General features: G+C 54.2%; 7 protein-coding genes across 7 annotated transcripts; 4 read left to right on the forward strand and 3 right to left on the reverse strand.

The window, feature by feature from the left end:
• Positions 1–149: 149 nt before the first annotated feature.
• KRP23_7139 (uncharacterized protein) lies at positions 150–2,316 on the forward strand (the record flags this gene model as incomplete). The annotated part of the gene is made up of 3 exons (XM_067892417.1): positions 150–805; positions 884–1,052; positions 1,132–2,316. 3 exons carry the CDS (start codon positions 150–152, stop codon positions 2,314–2,316), a joined length of 2,010 nt encoding a protein of 669 aa, XP_067744298.1.
• Positions 2,317–2,607: 291 nt separating this feature from the next.
• Positions 2,608–4,230, reverse strand: KRP23_7140 (25S rRNA (cytosine-C(5))-methyltransferase NSUN5; the record flags this gene model as incomplete). The annotated part of the gene is made up of 1 exon (XM_067892418.1): positions 2,608–4,230. The coding sequence occupies one exon, from the start codon at positions 4,228–4,230 to the stop codon at positions 2,608–2,610; it is 1,623 nt and encodes a 540-aa protein (XP_067744299.1).
• A 395-nt stretch (positions 4,231–4,625) lies between these two features.
• On the forward strand, positions 4,626–5,870 carry KRP23_7141 (uncharacterized protein; the record flags this gene model as incomplete). The annotated part of the gene is made up of 1 exon (XM_067895879.1): positions 4,626–5,870. The coding sequence occupies one exon, from the start codon at positions 4,626–4,628 to the stop codon at positions 5,868–5,870; it is 1,245 nt and encodes a 414-aa protein (XP_067744300.1).
• Positions 5,871–6,867: 997 nt separating this feature from the next.
• KRP23_7142 (putative leucine-rich repeat receptor-like protein kinase) lies at positions 6,868–7,689 on the reverse strand (the record flags this gene model as incomplete). Its single annotated transcript, XM_067892419.1, has 5 exons — positions 6,868–6,979; positions 7,045–7,188; positions 7,250–7,327; positions 7,399–7,442; positions 7,513–7,689. 5 exons carry the CDS (start codon positions 7,687–7,689, stop codon positions 6,868–6,870), a joined length of 555 nt encoding a protein of 184 aa, XP_067744301.1.
• A 128-nt stretch (positions 7,690–7,817) lies between these two features.
• Positions 7,818–11,996, forward strand: KRP23_7143 (Protein HIRA; the record flags this gene model as incomplete). The annotated part of the gene is made up of 17 exons (XM_067892420.1): positions 7,818–7,869; positions 7,989–8,324; positions 8,390–8,571; positions 8,642–8,924; positions 8,995–9,056; positions 9,201–9,266; positions 9,338–9,400; positions 9,458–10,110; positions 10,188–10,393; positions 10,468–10,647; positions 10,713–10,858; positions 10,939–11,090; positions 11,158–11,242; positions 11,314–11,495; positions 11,562–11,651; positions 11,717–11,774; positions 11,847–11,996. The coding sequence occupies 17 exons, from the start codon at positions 7,818–7,820 to the stop codon at positions 11,994–11,996; spliced, it is 2,946 nt and encodes a 981-aa protein (XP_067744302.1).
• Positions 11,997–12,193: 197 nt separating this feature from the next.
• KRP23_7144 (Rho GTPase-activating protein 1) lies at positions 12,194–14,231 on the forward strand (the record flags this gene model as incomplete). The annotated part of the gene is made up of 7 exons (XM_067892422.1): positions 12,194–12,737; positions 12,804–12,856; positions 12,913–13,026; positions 13,078–13,671; positions 13,752–13,811; positions 13,891–14,029; positions 14,098–14,231. 7 exons carry the CDS (start codon positions 12,194–12,196, stop codon positions 14,229–14,231), a joined length of 1,638 nt encoding a protein of 545 aa, XP_067744303.1.
• A 141-nt stretch (positions 14,232–14,372) lies between these two features.
• On the reverse strand, positions 14,373–15,464 carry KRP23_7145 (Protein RKD2; the record flags this gene model as incomplete). Its single annotated transcript, XM_067892423.1, has 1 exon — positions 14,373–15,464. One exon carries the CDS (start codon positions 15,462–15,464, stop codon positions 14,373–14,375), a length of 1,092 nt encoding a protein of 363 aa, XP_067744304.1.
• Between the last annotated feature and the right edge of the window lie 368 nt (positions 15,465–15,832).

Genomic DNA, 15,832 nt, shown 5'->3' on the forward strand with positions numbered 1-15,832 from the left:
GGATTTTTATATTTTCATATGCGTTGTCTCGGTTTATGCTTTATCGTAGTCAATTTTATGCCGTTTGAGAGGTCTTCACGTCCTCGATAGCTACATTTTTGATTTACATCAGGTCAGGAGGTTGCGATGTTGCAGTGACCATTGCAGCGATGGCGCAGCGGGAGCTCATCCACGACCTCGTGGAGCGCAGCCGCGAGCGCGTCGTACAGGTGCGCGCAGGTAGCAGTCTCGCCCACGTTCTGCAGCAACAGCAGCTCCAACCGCAGCCGTCGGCGAGTTCACTGCCGCTGCTGCCTCCAGCTCCGCTGCTGGCGCTAGGAGCCAAGCGCCGCCCACACAAGGCAGCTCACGGAGAAGTGGCAAATGAGCCAAAGGTTCAGCGACGACGCAATGCGCTGCCGCGACTCGCGAAGGCAGTTGCACAGCTGCCCGAGGCGGCCTCGTCGTTCGAGCAGTACCAGCACTTCATGGCCACCAAGATCTACACAGAGGAGACCATCCACCTGCAAAACCGCCGCGTCGCACTCGTTCCAAAAACTGACCTGCTGAAGAAGCTCGCTGAAGTATGTGCTGCTGCTCTGAAAGAAATGGAGAACGAGTCGGACGCTCCGGTGGTGCGCGAGTCGCTGCGAGAGAAGCTGGTGCGCGCGACGGCGCTGCTGAGAAGTGGCCAGGCGTTTGCAAACGCCAAGTCGTTGGCGCCTCCGCCACTCCCTATCTACGGTCAAATCAAGAACCCACATTTGGCCTTCCTGGAGTTCAAGCGTGACGGATTGGTCGCCTCTAAGGACAGGCACATTCACCCGTAGGTACCTACGCTTTCAGTCCCTCTTCTCAGATTGTGTGCAGTTGATAACCACGCTGCCTTTGACACCAACAACAGGAGTGCCGGTCTACAGGACGGTAACACAGCCACCAAGCTGCCGATCCACTTTGGAGATCAAATCTGTCTGCTTTCATCTAGCTCCGACTTGCCTCTATCTATTGGAGCTGATGGCCGCAGCCGTCCTGCAAAGGACAGCTCTGTTGGGCCCCAAATGACCTTCACTATTGTACGTTGCTTTGGATGTGAGCTTGATTGGCTTTAGTTGTTACGTTAGGCGTAACCTTGTGTCTGATGTCACTTTCCAGGTGGACTTTCGAAACCCGTCGCGCTATGACGAAGTCACCAGCACAGACGACTTCTGGCTCCGTGCTGACCCCGCGGCGATTGTACCCCGAAAGCAACTTGACGCTCGTCGTCTCTTCAATTCAGAAAATGGCGAGGACTCTGATTCTACGGGTAACGGTAATGGTGGCGATGATTTAGCCTCGCTACTCAGTGACACGAGCTATTATCTAGGCTGCCCGGGATGGCTAGATGGTGGCAAATCTAATGCAGCTTCTCAAGCAGAGCTGGCACAACCAGTACAAAATGCGAGAATACTCGAAGATCCCCGACTGTGTAGTCAAAAGCGCTTTCGCATTGGGGCGATGAAAGCTTTGACTCCTTCCAAAGAGTACTACGGTGACGACATAGCTACGCGAGAATATGCAGTGGAAACTAACGAAGGCATCATGCGTTTGGCACGCTGGCGATTTGTGAGATACCATCCACGAAGACACGAGCAAATTGGGAAAACAGAGCATGCGAGTGGTGGTGGTAGCCGCTTTGACAGCGAACAAGACGTAAATGACGCCTTGGTGAACTGCTCAACGGTATACCTCGTTCTCAGTGATTTTGCCCTCGTGTACGACGAGGAACTCAAGCGCGGCGTGGGAGTGCACGTATCCTCAGATGAAAGTATGTCACCTGAAGTATTCAAGCTTCGCGAAAATGGCCACGACAGGAATGAACGAAGGCATCGTCGCTGTAGCAGCAGGGACAGCAGTGAAGACGATGTAGCAGTGGCAAATGTAGTGCACTTCTCTGCATGTGCACGGTGGCAAGTTCGCATTCTACAGCGTACTGGCTGCATAAACTACTTGCAGGAACTGGAATTGGCCATCGGGGCAGTAACAGGGGACGTACGGAAAGAGGACGATGCTCGTGTGGAATGGTTGCGCCAAAAGCAAGAGAAGATGGCTTCGAATAATCGTCGACTGCAGGCAAAGAATTGTATGATCCTCGACGCTCGACGCCAGTACGACCTCGTTGCAGCACAAAGCAATAGTAAACTGGAGCAGATTGAGCGACAGAAGGGGGCACAAGCGACGGAATACTTCCAGCGTCGCCTTCAGGCGCTCGGTTCAATGGAGAGAGCGCACAAACCGCATGAAATTATGCAGCTGAAACAGCAACAGCTCCATCGAGTGGTCGAACTCCCTTGTCTTTGACTGGGCAATCCGTCAACGCAACCTCAACCTCAACCTCGTCAATCCCTGCGCGCTGGACTTGGCATTTGCTCTGCTAGACGTTGTCGACAATATCAAGATAGCGCTGATACTATTGTTGGAGCACGGTGGTCACCACTATCTATGGATACAATATGACGGCAATAATGTCGAGCACGTGCAGCTCTTTTGGCTTCGCTGACTCAATTTTTTCGGCCTCTAGGTCTACGCACAAAGTTTCTGAAAGCGATTTGTCTATTTGCTTCCTCATATACAATACGAGCTCAAATCTACTTACTCGTCTTCATCTTCTTTACTTGTCTTCTCTGTCTTTGAGTGGCCATGTTTCTGTTTGCGCTTCTCGCGCTTTCGACGTTTGCGGTTCTCCTTCTGTGCGGCAGATAGCAGCTTGCGCTTCTTGCCAGTGTTGGCGCCGGTATTTTCCGTTGAATCAGCGTTGTCAACTGAAGACAACGAAGCAGGGGTCTCAACGCTTTCAAGAGCTGTATATCCGGTTTCCTCGCTCAATGCCTCCCCTTCGTTGCCAACCCTCTCAGTACGTTCGAAATACGCTACGAAGAACCCATTCGTCGAGTCTTCGAGACCGTTTGCACGCACAAGTGCACTGGCCTGTTTTTCTGAGAGACCTGCAACCTCAAGTCCGCGACGTGGCCAGGATGTAAGCGCAGGCTTGAGCACAAATGGCCGCAGGGCACGAATGTTTTCCTCCGATTTCAGTGCCGCAGCAACCACTTCCTCATCCTCTTTCTGGAAAATAGAGCACGTTGAATATACAACACGCTCCACCTGCGGGAACGAAAATGCCTTGCGCAGCGCTTCCAACTGAAAATCGGCGAGCGACTGCAGACGCTTGGCCGTGTCTTCCTCGTATTCAGCGCCGGCATCGGCCTCCAACACCGTGTCGCGCGCACTCGCAATATCCAGTAAGTGGTCCAGACGATTCGTCATGCCAGATCCTGAGCACGAAGGGTCCAGCAGAATGCTGCGCACGTTGCGATACGTTTCACTATCCACAGGGACCTCCAAGAAGCTCTGCAGCTCGGCCTGTACGCGCGTAGCAGCACCTGCGAGTTTCATACGTCGCTTCAGCAGCTCAAGCCGCTTGGGGGAGCGGTCAAATGCGAACACACGTCGCTTCGGGGTGGTGCCGTCCTCTCCATCGCCATCATGTTGCTGCAGCAGCATTGCCAGATGACTGGTCTTGTTGCCAGGCGCCGCACAGGCGTCGATCACGTCACCCTGCTTGTCCTTGGCATCGTAATGCTCTCCGTGCAGCACGTAAGCCGGGAAGCAACTGGCCTTGTCCTGCAGCACCAGCTTCCCACTCTGTACCATATCATGTTCGTGCAACTCCGTCCCCGAGGGCAGCACCAGCAGATCTCGGACGTCGCTGTCCTGTTTGGCGTCGTACTCGCGCGTGAAGGTCTCAACCTCTTGTGGAGAAGCCAGGAGTGTGTTGACGCGCACGTAGCGGGGCAGAGCAAGGTGTTGCTGCCTGTTTTCAGGTGGAAGAAGCGCCTCGTTGGATGCCACTTTGCACTTGATTTTTAGTCGGGCCAGCGCCGCCCGGAACGCCGTCTGGTGCTGTATGAGCGCCTTCTTCACGTATCCACCGCCCTGAATTTTCTGCCGTCCGAATAGCAGGTCGTACAGTGCCACGAATACGAGCGCAACCGGCTCCTTGGCGTCCTTGGGCGTCTTGAGCGCCTTGTGGCACTCGGGGACGGCGGACAACAGCTCCCGCAGCAGCGGCTTGTAGCGTAACGTCTCGCACACAAGGGCGAAGGAGCTGCGCTTGTGCACCGTCGTCTCTGCGTACGCCAGGCTCTTGAGGCCGCCCTGACGCTTCTCCAGCTTGTGTAGCAGCGCTGCCGCCTCCTTGTAGAGCTCGCTCATGGTGTTAATAGTAGTCAATAGCCGAATGAATGGCTCCAAAATTGCTATCGATGGTCACTGTTCGGAAGAGGGACATTGCATATGCGACGTGTGAGAATGGCAACAACCATGCCGCGATTTACAGAAACGCATTGGAGCGATTCACAGGTATTGTGAATTCCTGCCAGTGTTTCCATCCAGGACGGTATATGAAGATGCATGAGCAGCGTGACCGGTGCTGTGGTTGTGGACAATCCAATGGCAACCAAGCACTCAAGTGGACACCGTGCAATCCGGCTGTAGCCCTCCAAGCGCTACCGATTTTTTTCATCGCTGAAGTGTCCAGCTGGTTGCCGTTGAGGTTTCCTCCAGCACCTTTCTGCTGCTTGTAGCCTCGGGACTTAACTTGCCCTGCAATGTCACCGAGCAGGCGCTCATCAGTTACTGCTTTCGACTGTCCGTCCGTAATTGCATGCCGGCGCTTTAGAACAAATTATCCCTCGGAAGAGCGAGCTCTGGCCAGAACCCGCCGGTACCGTCGTCTAGTACTATTGATTAAGCTCGTGCTGTCTAGCACGCGCCAAAATAGGTCCCCCGACGCAGTCGCCTTTCGTTTCGCACTCGCAATCCATCCTCGTGCCGCGGACGCCATGCTCTCGAGCCTCAACAAGCGCAGCCGCACGCGTTGGGCGATCTCCGCGTCGGAATCTTTCGCCGAAGACGAGCGCCCCGATGCGACGGTCAACGCAGGTGGCACCTCCACGACGCTCGTCGCCTCGGTCAATCACTTGCCCGAACAAATCGAAACGCTCGAGTTGGAGGTGACTCAGGTCACAATGCAAACCGAAGCGCTCGCTGCTCGTCAACGGCGGCGACGCGCGCGGCGACTTACCAAGAACTGCTGCATGTTGAGCAAACTGGGCCCAGCCAATGCGCATTTCCGACGCGTGCAGAGTCTCACAATCGGTTCGAACCAGACGCAGCACCGACGCGAGATCCTGGCGAGTCTGGAGATGCAGCGCATGCGCCAGCAAGTCGAGACGCTGGAGAGACGCCAGGTACTTCTTTCAGCACTGCATCTCGCGCGACAAGCCAATGCCGTGCAACTCGTGGCGGATAAGGTGCACACGTACTACCAGACCTTCTCGCGCGGGTACGACCCGACCCGGAACGACGCCTGGGAGACCGAGGCACTGCTGCGCAGCATGATGCTGCCGGACGTGCAATCCCCAGCATTCCGCGACCTGGACTCGTTCCTCGAGCAGTGGTACGACTACTCGCGCTATCACGCGGAGATGACGCTGCATTGTGAGCAGATCCAACCCCTCGAGAGCGAGGACCCAGACGTGTATGTTGTCCAGTGCGTTGGTCGCTCTACTCTTCGCATCTCACGCGACACCATCAAGCACTTCTTCCAGCCGCTGCTAGCCGACGAAGAGATGGTGCAGCGTCTAGTTGGCAAGACCTACGTCTTCCCCTTCGTGTCGCGCTTCCACTTCAACTCAAGCGGTCGGGTATTCAAGATGGAGCCGCGCGCCGAGTTGGCGTCAGGTCTCCTCGACCTCGTTGTGGATCCGTTTTCGACGGTACGCATGCTTGGCGCCTCCAAGTTATCGGACGATGGTTGTTTACACGCCTACTCGAACCAAGCAACCGTATAGACACGGTTGAATTGCTATGTGACCATCCATCTACTATTGACGAGAAAGTTGTAAGAAATCGCCAACTGAGACAACTACATGGAACGTTATCCGTGAAGTGAAAAATCTAAAATCTGTAGCATGTTCGTGGGTATCATGAGGAATTGAGCGCATGACTTGCTGTTAGCTAGCAAACTAACGGTCACTCTTTCTTTTCCTCCCTTGCTCAGATGCAGCTTCTCAGCTGGGTTGTCGCGATGGCGGTTGCCTTCGTAGTTCGCGATGTTCATGGAGCACCAAGCGGTACACTTCAGGAGGAGCCCGTCAAGAATAGTTTGGTGGATATGGAAGTTCCAGAAGAGTTTTTGTTAAGAACCACGCGGTTTCTCGGTGGAGACGACGACGACGACGATGACGATGACGACGACGACGACGACGACGACGACGACGATGACGACTGCTAACAGCTTTTACACAATGCTCAGCTCGCTGTGAAGATTTTTCAGAAAGCTCCGACGGTCTAACTGTCAAAACAATTATATGAGGCGGCAAGCTCGTTGCCTTTTCCCACTTCTTTCTATTGCTCCCGAAAACTACTCACTTCTCAATCCTCTTCGGTCTGCAAAGGTCTCCTTCATTACAATGCGTACTATTCAGCTGATCGCCCTCGCTGTCGCCACTACTATCGCGTTTGGTGACGCGATGAACTGCTACGGAGCGACAAACACCAAACGTACCCTATCCAAGGCTATGGCAGCACTGGGTCAAGATGGCAAGGAGCTCAAACCCCGTATCCTCCACCACCACCGCAGCGACGACGACGATGATGACGATGATGACTAAAGACCGCTCTGCTCTCCGGGACAGGAAGAACCTAATGGCGTTGACTTGCAATCAGAAATGACACTACTTTGCGTCAGCCTCTTTCATCTACACCAGCGTCCGTGGATATTCGTTGTGCATGCTAATTCATTCAATGTACCAGGAACGTGTCATTTGATCCAGCATAGCCCTACGCTCACGAGATAATGTGGCAGTGTTGTCCTTCCGAATCGGTGAGTTGTTGAACTGCTGCAGGTAGGACACCGCCGTTCGCGTTGGCTGGATCAAAATCATTCTCCTGCAGCTCCCTACATTGCGCAAGATTCGTTAATGATTGAAACACTTAATCCCAAGTAGATCCAGGGCTACCTACAGGAACTCCAGCTTGGTCAACTCCGCCAGCGACGCTGGAATCACACCGACGAAATGATTACCGTCAAGCCGAAGTGTGCGGATTGCGCTGAATCGCGATAACGTTGCAGGCACGTATCCTGTTAAGAAATTGGAGCTCAGGTCTCTGCAGGCGACAAAGTTAGCTATCGTCTCTAGAATGTAATGGGGTAATAAAGACAGCATACAGCTCTTGCAGCCCGCTGAGGCCTTTGCGAGGGAATTCTAGTGGGAGAACTCCCACTAGATTGTTGTTGGCTAGGCGGCTGCGACAACATAAAGCAAGGAGCGGCAGGTAAGTCTGTTGTCGTATGATTCAGGCAGAGTTCCCACTTACATGGATCTGATGCGGCCGTTGCGGTCACACACGATGCCGTACCACTACACATGGAGCAACATGACAACGAAATATTGGGGTGAAGTCAAACAACGCTGACATTTACGCACGCACATTGTCGAGACACGGATCGCTGTGCTCGTTCTGGATGTCCCATGTAGCTGCCCAGCGCTGGCCATGGGTGGCCCAGAAGAGCAGCTTCAGTGCGCCGCGCTCGTTCCTGGTAATTGCCTGTGTCCGTGTCACCCACAACACCAGGAAGAAGACGGACACACCAACGCGCCAGCGCATCGTACCGCACTTCAACAAGTGGCAATGAAGCCATCTGAGCTTGACACATGGCTACAATTAGAACCGTACTTAATACATCGAGCAAAATACGGTCAACATCGCTCGAACAACAAGAAGCGTTCGTGGAGATGCTGCTGGAGAAGCCCGAGGACGTCAAGCACGAGAACTCGTCGGGCACAGGTGCGTTTGCATGCGCTAGTTAGTACGCCAGTACAGCTGATGCCGTAATCGCGACGACCTCATTCGCTCTGGTTATCGTGGTATTAAGTGTTCAAATCTGGTTATTTATTGCTGCCCAGTGTGCGCCATCTACGGCGTGGATGCGCACCCGACACTGCAGCTGTTCGCGACGGCCGGCGGAGACAACGCAGTCAAGATATGGTCGTTGCAGCCGCCACCTGAGGGAGGAATCGCCACGTTCGAGCTGCTTGCCACGTTGGCGAATCACCAACAGGCCGTCAACTGCGTGCGTTGGGCGAGCCACGGTCGCTACTTGGCCTCAGGCTCGGATGACCAGCTGGTGCTGCTGTACGAGCTGCAGTCTGGAGCCGCGGCTCCAGTTCCTTTTGGCTCTAATGCCAAACGCAATAAGCAGAACTGGGTGCGGTGCTCGACGCTCGAGAGACACACGATGGGTGCGGAGCAGGTTGAGGCGCTGTGAGGGTGACTGTGATGCTGATGCTGGTGATTTGTACTGCAGATGTGGCAGACGTGGCCTGGTCCCCGGATGACCGGATGCTGGCGACCTGCAGCATTGACAACACCATTTTGATTTGGAATGTGGGGGTTGGCGGATTCAGTGAAGTCATGACTCAGCCACTGCAGACGCTGACAGGACACAACGGTTGGGTCAAGGGTGTAGCGTGGGATCCGGTGGGCAAGGTGCGTTTATGTGTGCTGGCTGAATTTTATTGTGGGTTTGATGGATGCTCATTCTGCCCTCGTGCTGCAGTATCTGTCGAGTGCTGGAGAGGACAAGACTGTGCGGATGTGGAAGGTTGCCGACTGGCAGGAGTCTGACGTTGTGACGGAGCCGTTTGAAGGATGCGCGTCTACTTCGCACTTCCGTCGGCTGTCATGGTCCCCTGATGGTTCTGTGCTCTGCGCGACCCACGCTTTCAGCTCGAAGAAAAATATTGCAGCTTTACTGAACCGCGGATCCTGGACGAATGACCTTAAGTTCGTGGGTCATCAGAGCGTTGTTACAAGTGCAAGATTCAATCCAAAACTACTCGGTATGTTGAAGTGGAGACGGTACTTTGTGATTGGTGTTGACAAATGTGCTGTATGATATTGATTCTGCAGTGACGAAAGCGGATCCAGATAAACAATTTGCATGCTGTGCTGTGGGTGGTGATGATGCGACTGTAAGCATCTGGCTAGCACATCTAGCGCGCCCACTAGCCGTCATCAAGGATTGTTTTGACTCGTCAGTCACGGATCTGACTTGGTCAAGCTCTCAGTCACTCCTCCTAGCTTGTTCGCTTGATGGTTCTATCTGCTGCTTTCAGTTTGGGGGCGACGAGATTGGCACCCCAATCTCTGACGCACAGCAAAGTAAACTGCTCCAGGCAAAGGTGCGTTGCTCGTTATCTTACGATAGAGCGACGAGGCGCTAACATGGTTTATCGCTTTCGTAATTCTTCAGTATGGTTCTCGAGCTGGCATTACACTTGCGTCGACACTAGTGGAAAATCCGATTCAGCTTCAAGTACGTTTGGTTCAGTGTGGGACGAGGCTAGTCACTAACCAAATATGCTTTGCTTAGCTTGAAGAAAAATCAACGACATCACCGCGCTTGACTGCTAATCGGAATTCTAGCTCCAGCATTCCACAGACGGCCATTCACACAACGAATACACTCATTCCGAAGAAGAAGAAAAGGCTAGGGACTCCGGCGTCAACTGTGGCACAAAACAAGCCTCCAAGCGGAGCAAGCAAAAGTGACAAGAAACGAATAGCCCCGGTGCTTCAAACTGACGCGCAGCCTTCTCCTGCAGTCACCCAGGATTCTTCGGCCAACAATCCCGCCTCATCGCAGAACAATATTCGCAATATCTTGGGTCCCACGATTGTATCGCCGACAGCGTCGGACGTCACACTGTTGGATGCTCGCATGGCGTCAACGAGTGGAAAGGAGGTTAGTGTTGTCCCCGACGCTAATAATTCTGCTACACTCAAGCCGAGCTCTGCACCAGGTCATAGTGAGAAGACTGGGTCCGGCCCCAAGGAGAAACCTGCTGCGATGTCGAGCAATGACACATCGTCGAAATCGTTAAAGATGGAAGTGAAGAAGAACGGAGCCGATGGCGTTTCTCTGAAGAGGAAGCGAGAAGTTGATCGCCCACCCACTCAAGCTGCTGCTGTGGTGGTAAAGTCGCGAGAAGTTGTCGCACGAGCGCCGAAGCTACTGAATGAGAGGTTCGTCTCCCTTGTGTGTGCAATTACGAGGGGTATCAGCTAACTGGTGCTGATTTCATATCGTTGTGGTTGAGCAGTAGTGCTGGAGTGGCTAGTGGGGGGCAACTGCTACCCGAATTTCCGTTTAGGTTGCAGTTCTCCGTAGAAATCGACACCAGTACACACTCTGGCTCTTCCGGTTCAAACTCGAATGGCAAAACAAGTAATGGTTTGATGCCCTCTAAGACCGTGGTAGAAGCTACCGTTCACAACCTGAAAAATCCTCAGCCAGAAGAAATTATAGGTAAGTTACGATCGGGAAGGTTGGTTTCTTGGGTAGAATTATCGCTGACACTCTTATTGTCATGGCACTCACAGAGTTAGGTCCAGTTTATTCAACGCTTCAATGCTCGGAGGGAAGTGAAGTGAAGTGGATAGATCGTATCCCTGGTCGAGCGGTGTGCGCAGTAGGAAATGCAAGCTACTGGGCGATTGGTGTTCACAATGGAGATCTACTTATCCTTAACAGCAGCGGGCGGCGGCTTTTCCCGTGCATTGGTGCGTATCAGACTTTTGTACGAATCCGCATATTTTAAAGCTGACCTGTATTTTGTGGTTTGAAGCATTGGGCAGTGCCATCTCGGTAATGGAGTGCAGTGTGAGTGACTCGCCCTATCTGCTGGTGATCCTAGTGACTGGCGACCTAAAAATATGGGACTTAGAGGCACGCAAGCTCATACTTTCAAGCTCAGTTGAGGCGATTACGAATGTGCGTTTTCCTCGTGTGATCATAACGTTACGTGTGAGCTTACGAGTTTTGTGTGTGGCATTCGTTGTGTTGCTGTGTAGGTCGCACCAGAGGATCGTCGCAAGCTGACTCTCCTTCGGTGTCAAGTGACAACGAAGGGGATGCCACTGATTACTTTTGCTGAGTCAAACTCCGAAACGAAGGGCAACTCTAGCCTGCTGTCGTACACATTTGATACGGCGATGTGTTCATGGTACAGATCCATGATGCATACACAAACCGGATGATCGCTGACTAATTTATTTGTTGTTTTTGAAAAGGATGCGAGTGGCGGACGACAGTTTTGTGTTTTCGGACTTCACGTCAACTCTTCCGACTGATGCAGTGGCAGTCAAAAGCATACCTGTACGTGTGTGTTTCACCGCTTGGCATCGGTTGGTAGGTCTAATGCGTTCAATTTTTGTCGTTCTCGACAGATCGGACCATTGCGACGGCTCCAAAATGCATCTGGCTACGGTCGAACGCAGCGAGGAATCGCTTCCGCCATGTTGTCAGGAATGGCCGACCCATTGATGCAGCGCAACGTGACACGATCGCACCTAGAGCACCAGGTCGCCGCATCGATCGTGCTCAAAAGCTCGACCGAATATCGCTATTGGTATGTGTTTGGGGAACCACAGCTAGCTCCGTCGTTGCTGATTGCTGACAATCGTGCTTTCAACAGGGTTCAAGCGTATGCCAGGTTCCTGACGCACGATGAGGACGTGACTCGACTGGATGACTTGTGCGCTGAAATGATGGGCCCCTTCCACGCGTAAGTGTGTGGACTAGGTTGAGATATTTCGTTTATCATTGACCTGAATGCGTTCTCTGCTGCAGACCGTCCACCCGCAGCACTGCCGATGTTAGAGACGGCGAGTGGGCGCCTATGGTCCTGGTACGTAGCCGCCCATTCACTTTCTGTGGCCAACTCACCATTATACTTGCTGACAACTCGTACTGATGTCAGGACCTCGTGAAACGAGACGTGTTGAAGTCGCACATCCTGCCGACAATCGCGGCGAATCGTGCGTTGCAGCGCGTCGTAACCAAGTACCAGCTTATGCTGAGCGAGATCGAGGCTCGCGAGAAGGAAGAGAACGACGAGAACGAATCGTAGCTGGTAGGAACCTACTGCAGCGCAGGAATGTAGACCCGATCCAATGGAACAGACAGCGAGGTTACTTCTTCGCCTTCGGAACGCTCCGATCTTCTTGTTGTGTTCAGCGCACACGACTAGCGGCACCGCTGCATTATGGGACGCCAGTTCCGTCCGGTTTCGGATGTTCCGCTCGGAAGGAGCGTTTCGTCTTAGCAATGGGCATCCATGGCGCTGCGCCGGCGGCGAGGCACTCTGGCACGCTGGTGCAGCTCTGCTACTTCTCGATCTGCCTCGTGTTGCGTTCACTTGATCGTTCATGTGCGACGATGCCTAGTGAGGCGGTGCTGTTTACGACCTTTGCTGCAGTACACCGACATCGACAGGATACAGCAATCAACGCGCTAGCGGAGCCTGGAGGACTTCCAGCTGAAGCGACTCGAAGCCGCTGGATCCAGCCGCCGTGCGTATGGCAGCCGATCTCGTGTGGTGCTCGGGCGCAGGTCCATATTTGCGTCGAGATCGACCAACATACGTCCGAGGCGTGCTTCCGCATCGTGGTGTGGATTCTAGAGTCAGGCGCAGTCGTCGTGAACGACGTCCTTGGTGCAGGCTGCAACTGGTGGCGAAGTGCTTGCGACGGTAGAGGCTTCCGTCGCCTCGAAGGCGTGGATAACCACATCTACGGGTTCCAGTTCCGCTCCTCGACAAAAGCTACAGAATGCTCACGTATTATGGAACACATTCTGGCCGATACTCCGGGTTAGGAAGCTATGCTTGTTTCCCTGGGTTAATGCTGAAGTGTGTGCATTTTCTTGTGCTGTGTAGGTGTGCTGAAAGTTGTCAAGAAGTTGATGCGCGCAAATGTTGATCTGCAGAGCGTAAGATGGTTTAAGTCCTTTTCATGCTATGCATCGTCGATCTGACAATGTTGTAGCTTGTGATGGCGTGGCAAGGCTTTGGGCTGCGTTTGATTCACTACCCGTCACACACGCCCCGCATTCATTCAGAGACGGCATCATCGTCCCCTTCACCGTCGTGTCCGAAACTGGTGGGTGATCGGTGTACTATTTATCCTAAAGAACAAGACGTATGTTCGCAGTGGCACGAAGGACAGCAACAGCAACAGCAACAGAAAGACGCAGGTGATCGAGCGATGCGGGCACCAACTGACGCTGGCAGCAATACATTCAGAGGATCAAATGACTGTCGAGCAGTTCTCAGACCGGAAGATGCTTCTTCGGTAGAGGACGAAGACGACATTAACCAGGCAGACATGCTCAACCGAGTACCTATCTCCCCTGTTGCTCTTCTTGAGACCGACAGTGCCATTGAGACGGAGACACGGTTTGGATTTGTGGAGAAACAATTGCGTGGCGAATGGATTAGTCGTCCGTACAAAACTCGCGGGGGGATCCACGTGACGTATAACAATAAGCACGCGCGCTATGAAGGCCTACCCGATGCATGGCGGACACTGAATCAGCAATTTGGCCTACCGCTCGAGAACGTGCCCAAGCGAGTAGTAGAAGGGTATGATACCAAAGTGCCCGCTGTTTTGGAGATGATGAAGGCCTGCTTCCTAGCACACAATGGAGCACACACGGAAGGAGTGTTCCGCTTGGCACCTGAAAAGGCGGAACACATCGCTGTCAAGCACTCAATTAATGACGGTACCTTCGAGGATTGCTCCGACGTACACATCATGGCCTCGCTCATCAAGGATTGCTGGCTAGTGAGGAACTGCGCGTGGCGTATATCTAACATCATGTACAGGGTTGGTTCCGGGAGCTTCCAGTACGTCTGATTAACATGCTACCCGTTTGCAAGCTCGTGGTAAGAAGCAACGATTGGAGCTTGCTGTGGGCTGTGGCGACACTGACAGCAAAGCTACGCTGTCTGGTATTTTTTGTAGGACCCAGAGCCCGAGGTGGTGCTGCAGACTCTGGCGGCTTTGCCAATGTTGCATCAAAGTGTTGTGCTTTGGCTGCTCGACCTGCTTAATGAAGTGGCACAATACGAGCACGAGAACAAGATGACTGCCAAGAGCATGGGTGTGTTTGTTTCACTGCCCTGTTGATCATGCTGGTGCCAGGCTTAACTTCTGCCTTCTGTCTCGCAGCAATCGTGATGGCACCGAACCTGCTCAGTGTCAAAAACTCCGATGCTGCAGTCGTGGTCGCGGCGTACAGACAAGTTGCCGACTTTGTGTTGGCTCTACTACAGGCGCGACTACAGCAACGCGCTGCAAGATGACTAGATCGCAGGAAGGCTAGCGGATTCGAAGTCGTTTTTATTGATATCGTTCAGAATAATTTAAGCAAAAGGCAAGCAAGCAAAACCTACAAGGGAGTGGACAAAGCTGACTGTCGACACATCTACGAGCAGAGGCTTCGTCTACACGAGGCAGCCGTACTCGGGGGAGATGTGGCGGAAGATGTCGTCTTCAAGGCCCTCGAGTCCGCTAGGAGCCGTCGATGCTGACGGCTCTTCTGAGGTGCTAGTGGTCGTAACTTGCTGTTGTGCCAGGGCGGTAGCTTTCCTCATAGCCATGGTCGGCGACGGCTGCAGCGGGAAAAAGTCGTACGAGACGGCGTCAAGGGAGTAGCCGCACGACGGGTGGTCGTTGTCGCCGTACGGGTCCATGGAGGAGGTGCTGAGCTCGCCGAAGGGGTCGTACATGGAGTCGAAGACGAAGCCCGACTGGATCCCTCCTGCCTGGGCGTTGAATTGTGCGCTGTACTGCGCGCGACTGGCGGCAACAAAGTCCATGGCCGTGTTCATGGCCATGGCGCTGCCAAAGAACATGGCGTCGCGGTGCGGCGACGAGGCGGAAGCTGAGGACGGCGAGTCCGTGAAGAGGTGCTTGCGCGCCTTGTTCCTGTGTACGAAGTGGTCGACGCCCGGGCGTGGACTCTGCGAGCCGCACGAGTCCTCGTCCGAGTCGTGGTCGTCAGGCGTGAAGCTTCCGTCGAAGAAGTGGGGCAGCATCTGGCCCGACGGGTCGATGCCGTACGTCTCGGGCGAGAGGAGGCGCTTGAGCTGGCTCTGGTAGCCTGCGTGCTGCCGCAGCTGCTTGTCCGAGAGCGGGGGCCCCGAGCCGTCCTGGGCTTGCTGCTGGCACTGCTCGAGCTCCTGCAGCGAGCGCTTGAGACTGCGCACCTTGCGGTACGGCCAGTGGCGGATGCCGATGGCGCGGCAGCGCTTCTTGAAGGCCGTGGCGCGCACGCCAAACTTCTCGGCCGCCACCTTGAGCGGCAGGTGGAAGTGGCGACTGAGCGCCGCGAAGTTGCACGTGTTGACGGGCAGCGGCGACGCCGAGTCGTCTGAGGGCTCGGGCGAGTCGCAGGCCGCGCGCTTCTTGAAGTTGTGGGCGGCCACCTGCATGCGCAGCGACTGCTGCGCCTTGTCGGCCGTGGGCGACTGGAAGTTGAGGTGCATGCCCCTCGAGTCGGCGGGCGTGGGCGTGGCTGGCAGCTCCATCTCCATCCTTGCTAGATGACTGACACTTGGTGGGCCTTGCAGGCAAATCTGGGAATGAAGTCCAGTGGCAGCGGCTTGCACTTGGGCGGAAGGAGCTATTCGCGGCGGCGAAAGGGCGCGGGTTTCCAAGGATCTTTTCCATGTAATGTGCAGCTTGTGTGGCACGATCCTGAAAGGGTGCGGGGGGATGCGCGGCTGACGTAGTGGAAGAAGATCGGTAACCGTCCTCGCATACAAAATCTTTTCTTGCAACGGCCCAATGCTAGTCATCCGCTAGAAGCGGCTCCCTCGGCGTTTACTACCAACTACATGCACCCCGCATGCTGGTCAATGACCAGCCGAGGACATTCTCTCCGTTACTGGCACAGAGAATA

The sequence above is a fragment of the Phytophthora ramorum genome (assembly GCF_020800215.1).
Source record: "Phytophthora ramorum isolate Pr-102 chromosome Unknown Phyram_PR-102_s0006, whole genome shotgun sequence".
NCBI classification, from domain to species: domain Eukaryota; phylum Oomycota; class Peronosporomycetes; order Peronosporales; family Peronosporaceae; genus Phytophthora; species Phytophthora ramorum.